Below are 5,695 nucleotides of genomic sequence, written 5' to 3' on the forward strand. Positions count from 1 at the left end.
GCGGCGGGGCCCGTGCGGGGCGGCGTTAGCAGCGCTGCGCACGCTGTTCCGCGGCGCTGGCGGGGCGCGCAGGCACGGCACGGCACGGCACGCCCGGGTTTCCTGTAAAGCCTTTTAACAGGGTGCCTTACCTGAGGCAGGTGAATCCCTCTGCGGTTAATTGTGGTTGAAAGATAGGAAACGAAGTGGGAATAAATAGGTTTCAGAGCACAGGGAGGGGGAGCATTAGCAGAGGATTTCCAAAGCGGTCTGTGTTGTAACCTGTTCCTAGCATAAATGTCCTGAAAAAGGAAAGGGATAGCAAAAATGTGAAATAGCAAAGAGAAACAAATTAAAGGTCATAACAAAGCTTTGAAAGGATCTTGTAATACTAAGTGTCTGGGCAATAAAATGATGGAAGTACGGTGTAAATAAATGCAAAGTGGTTTATACATGGAAAAAAAAAACGCCTTAACTGTAGATATCAATTGACGTATTTATATGTGTATGTCATTGTCATTTAGGAAGGATCTTTAAAGAGTAGATAGTTCTGTGAAAATGTCATAATTAGCAGCTGTCAAAAAGATAAAAAGTTAGGAATTACCAAGGCAGCAATAAAGAGCAAGACAAAAAAATCGTCACTTCACCACTGCAGTGGGTTGTATTTTCAGTGCTGCATACAGTTCTTATTACCTCCATCACAAAAAGCATGCTGTGAAATTGGAAAAAGACTGTTAGGAACAATCAGAGGTATGGAAAGAATAATGAATATACAGAATAAAGGAAGATCAAACAGACCAGGACTTCCTTCATCTTGTCAAACCTGTGCACTAACATCTTTATTGTGTTTTTCAGAATGATAATAAAGAAAAAGGGAAAAGAAGTTCATGAGGAAACTGCACAGAAAAAGAAAAAGGTGAAAAGTAGTGCAAGCCAGACTATCATTAAAATTGAGAAAGATGATCAAAGTGTCATTAAAACTGAGGATGATGACTGGTTTGAGACAAAGGCAAAAACAAAAGGAAGGAAAAAGAAAAATTTAAAAGAGGATGAATGTTTAGACCAATTAAAATCGAAGAAGAAGAAAAACAAAAAAAAGAAAGTTTGCACTGAATTACAGGAAGAAGCACATTCCGAAAGCTTGGTGAATGTAGAAAGCCATCTGGATCTAGAACCACAAGAAGAATCAGAGGAACAAATTAAAATTGTCAAAAAGAAGAAAAAAAAAGACCAACGTCATTCCTTCCTATCGTTGGAGAATAATCAGAGTAGTGATGTAGGCCTTTCGAATCATCATACAGCTGGTACTCAGGAAAATGAATTTGCTTTCAAGAAAAGCAGAAAGAACATTGCTTTGAATTTGGAATGGGATGGTGAAGTAACTAAGAAAAAAAAGAAGAAAGGCATTTTTTCTTTAGCATTAGAGGACTACCAGGACACTGAACAAAAACAATCAAAAAAAGATCTTAAAAAAAAAACCAAAAACATGTCACAAGAAAAAGATGTTACTGGCAAAAACCATGGAACAGATATTGTCCAGAATGATGGGGAGAGTTATGTGAGGAGAAAGAAGAAGAAGAAGAAAAAAGATAAGCCTGCCTCCTTTTTACCACTAATGTGTAATCAGGACAATATCCCTGGAGTTCATGATAGCCACATTGCAATAAATGACTTCAGAAAAAGGAAAAGAGAGAATTCCCAGGAGTTTACATTCATGAATAAAGAGGAAGAGGATAACATTGAGAACTCTGAAAGTTTTAGAGAGACAACCAAGAAGAAGAAGAAGAGAAGCAAAGATGTTTCCTCTTTAATATGTGAAGATAATCAGGACTACAGTCATAGAGTTCCTGATGAGTATCTTCCTACTCAGCAAGAAGTTGAGTCTGAAGAAGAAGAGCTTTCTGGAAAAAAAGGCAGAAAGAATATCAAGGACAATAATGATGTAACCAAGAAGAAAAAGAAAAAGAAGATTCAAAAAGAAGAGAAGGAAACAACTGATTCAATATTTGCTATAAGTGATGGCAACATATCTAAAAGCAAAAAAATAATGCTACTGGAAAGCAATGAAAAGAACAAGGAGAGTGGAACCAAGCTAGCTGAATGTGTCACAGGGGATGTTGTAGAAAGGGTATTATGTAATTACAATCATCTGCTCTCTGACAAAAAAACTAAAAAAAGAAAAAAAGTACAACAGGATTCTGCTGAAGAACCAGGTTCAAAAGCAAATATAAAAAAGAAAAAGGTCAAAAGAGAAAACACGGGAAATGAGGCATTGGTAAGTAAGAGGCTATCTTTGCACCCTCCTGCTAAAGAATTGAAAGACTTTTAGGTAGACAGTTTCCTATTTTGTGAGCTGTTCTGCCTGCTCAGACCCTTGGGTTGCGTTTAGGTCGGCAGAGTGGCGGGCCTCCTCCGGAGTGTGAGAAACAGCACACAGGATCAGTCTACTGATTTCAGCTTATAGCAATGAAGAAAGACAGAACAGTGTTTTTAATGCCTACTGCTGTAGTCATCTAGTGTTTCAATAGCAAAAATATAAAATGCATAAATCATGTATTATAACTACTAGCAGGAATTGGCGCAAAAACAAAACTAGTATCTATAGTCATATAAATTCTCTCCTATCTCCCCTACAGTTGCTGTTATCAAAGTGAGTGGCAAAGCTCATACAGGCCAGGATTTTAGTACCATGTCATCTACTCTGAGCAGCTAAGCGAATATTGGTATCATGAGTACATCCAGCTGTGTGTGTCAGGCTCTTCCCCTCAAGATTTTGCTGATGCTGGAACTGCATAGTGTTAGAAACGAGGGAAATTTAGCCAAAACGTACTGTCTAACTTGGACAAAACTTTAGAGAAAATCCTAAGTATAGACTAGACCTAAAACATCGATGTATAAATTCTGATAGAAAAATATTAGAGAACATCCTAAATGAAAACTCAAACACAAATTTTTAATGAAAAAAATGTATGTAAGACAGAAATACATTTGAGAACTAAATCTCAAACTAAAACTCAAAGTAACTGGAACTACATCCAGACTGATTGACTGTTACAGGAAATCCCATCCAAGAGTCTTAGAGTATTGCCATTTCTGTGGTGAAAAATACACAGAGAGGAATTGGTGTGATAACAAGGAAAACAGAAATGCTTGTTTGAGGTCTTTAAAAAAAATGAAAGATTTGAAATACAGGGGTTTCTTCTTTCTAATTTTTTGAAAATTAGACTATTAAGATGTGAGGGGTTTTGTTTTAACTTTCTCTTCTTCTCTGATAGTGTCACATTTTAAAGCTGAGTGTCTGAAGTTAGCACGTACATGCCTAATCTATGTTGATGTCATTGGGAATTAAGCTGTGAGACGCACAAAAATTCATTGGGCATCTATTCCTATCTTTAGGTGCTTAAACACCTTTCAAAAAAAAGCTGGTTGCAAGTCATTAGGAGGCTGTCTTTATTTGCATAGGTAATGAGAAACTGAGCTCCAATTGGTGTTGGTAGAGAACTGTGAATGCTTAGTATGTTGAAATAGGCACTGGATAATAAACCATCACTGGAGATTTTTGTAAGCTAGGGACAGAGCGGGCAGCGGTACTTGCTGCCTCACTACTTAATTTTGCACCCGCTAGCTCAGAGCTCCACGGTGTAAAGAGGTAAAACCTCCATCCTTCCTGGAGAAGATGCTGGTATGTAGGTTACCACCCAATCTAACAGATATGTGGAGATCTTAAAGAAATCCCATCCTTCTTCCCCCCTGCCACCCCAAATCAGTGTACTAGATTCCAGCTGAAAGCCAGGTTCATTAGACATGGTTTAACATTTAAATTACCTCTGAAGCTTAGAAATGTTTGCTAAGTCTGTTAGCACTCCATAGTGTGTGCTCTGCCTTGTTATACACTCACTTAGGTGGTTTCTTCATGTTCTGGAGAAATGTTTAAACTTTCTGGGGTCTAGTACTAATAATTAAATATAGATTTCAGTATATAAACAGGTTCTTCAGCTTTCATGGAGATATAGAAATGGGCTTTTTTCACAAAGGTTTGTGTTGGGAGCGTGTATGCTTATCAGTAGGTAAGCAGATGCTTGGGCTTCTTTACTTAGGTTTTTCCTTTTGACCTTTCAAAGGACAAGGTGGTTTTATTGCTGGGGTATAATTTCTAATTAAATTGACATTGCCTCGTTGAGACTGTTAGACGTTATTTGGATTCTTGCAGCTGCTCACATGTGTGTGGAGGCAAGATAAGCCTTAGAATGACAAGTACAATTGCATGATGATGGTGACCAATTATGATGGAAAACACAGCAAGTGCCTTGCAAACAACTGAGGAGAAGGGGGTAGGGTGATGCATGTTTTGTTTCTTTTCTCCATATTCAGCTCTATACGTAAATAATAAAAACTACTTCAGAGAAATTCTCAAGATTTAAAGTCTGGGTAATTGGTTCTGAAGAAAGCTAGTTCTGGCTAGGCCAAATGACATTACTAGAATAAATTGCTGATAATGTCAGTCTTGCATTTAATTGTGTCACAGTCCTGACACATTTACCCGTCTACAGTGTGTCATAAGTACTGCTGCATTCCTTGAAAAATCCTCTCCTGGGTTTCTGCAGCAAGCAAAGTAGCAGGTTTCTCTAGACAATGTGGAGTGATAGTCACTTAATATCAAAGATTCACATTTGTCCTATTGAATGTCATTACTCAGCAGAGTAAGGAGGAGGTTGAAATAAGCTGGAGAAAGCAAAAAAATAGCTAATACAAAACATGCAAAATAATACCTCTGAGATTGTTGTGTGGTAATGTATAGAAATTTGTGGGAAAAGTGAAGGTACCTGAGAACTGATTGCACTGACAATGAATTTGTTATGTGTGAAAAGTAATCTTACTGCAGTCACTACATAGCTTGGTTTGTATGGGGGGTTCTAGTTGGTTCCTTAAGATGTGAAAATACAGCTGACAGTTTCAAAAAACGTCTTCCTAATAATTAGTTGAGCATTGCTAGTATTCTCTCATTTTGCTGGTCTGACTGCACCACCTTTAGCACAATACCAGCAGCCTGCGTAGGTATTCATCTGGCCAGCAGCGCAGAGCACATGTGGGAGGGAACATATGCCAGCTGTGGGCGGGCAAGGCTCAGGCCTCTTTCGCTCCAGTGAATACTGCCACTGATGCCTGTGGGAACAGACTGGGGTCTTGAACTTCTCACAGTTCTTCTGTACGCTTTAAAAGGAAATAGCTATGAGAATGAACAAATCTTTTTAATGGCAAGCATTGTGCTTAGGTGGTGACTCTCGCAAGGCCAGAAGGCCCACAGATGCAGTCTTCTTGTCCCTTGCGCCTTCCCCTTGTATGAACGCGCGCTTTGTTTCACAGCAAAGATGCTACCACGAAGTCTGGAGTGCCTCATTTTTAAGGGAATTTCTTACTGGTATAGAGTCCAGTGAGAATCAACTGACGCATACAGCAAACATATCTCCTGTGCTACAGGACTTAGTTTACTTCTTTGAAATTGTTTGTTTGCAGATAGCATAATCCCACAATGTGTTAATGTTCTCCTCTGAAGTTCGGGGGAAGATGAGGTTGGCTCACCCCCAGAGAGGCTTGATCCTGCTAATTCTTGGCGTTCGGTAATCTTCAGTAGGCCAATAACATGCTGTGAATTAGCAAGGATGGGGGTGCACACGTCCTCTTTGCTTGTCTGCCACCTACCCTGCAAACTAAAAAA

At 39.0% G+C, this 5,695-nt stretch overlaps 2 protein-coding genes across 3 annotated transcripts in view; one reads left to right on the forward strand and one right to left on the reverse strand.

Annotated features, from left to right (window-relative positions):
* The window catches only part of IQCK (IQ motif containing K), a 60,400-nt gene that overhangs the window by 46,791 nt on the left and 7,914 nt on the right, over positions 1-5,695 (reverse strand). The window contains exon 3 of the mRNA XM_026083141.1: positions 5,397-5,687. Coding sequence (XP_025938926.1) covers positions 5,397-5,430 — 34 coding nt within the window. The 5' untranslated portion in view covers positions 5,431-5,687. The remainder of the gene's footprint in view (positions 1-5,396; positions 5,688-5,695) is intronic.
* The window catches only part of KNOP1 (lysine rich nucleolar protein 1), a 10,839-nt gene continuing 5,208 nt past the window's right edge, over positions 65-5,695 (forward strand). The window contains exons 1-2 of one of the 2 annotated variants that reach the window (XM_026083138.1): positions 65-140; positions 835-2,254. In XM_026083138.1, coding sequence (XP_025938923.1) covers positions 836-2,254 — 1,419 coding nt within the window. In that variant the 5' untranslated portion in view covers positions 65-140; position 835. Of the gene's footprint in view, positions 141-240; positions 248-834; positions 2,255-5,695 lie in introns of those variants that run through there. The other variant, XM_026083139.1, reaches the window with a different exon arrangement.

Source organism: Apteryx rowi, unplaced genomic scaffold (assembly GCF_003343035.1).
Source record: "Apteryx rowi isolate R43461 unplaced genomic scaffold, aptRow1 scaffold_6, whole genome shotgun sequence".
NCBI lineage: Eukaryota > Metazoa > Chordata > Aves > Apterygiformes > Apterygidae > Apteryx > Apteryx rowi.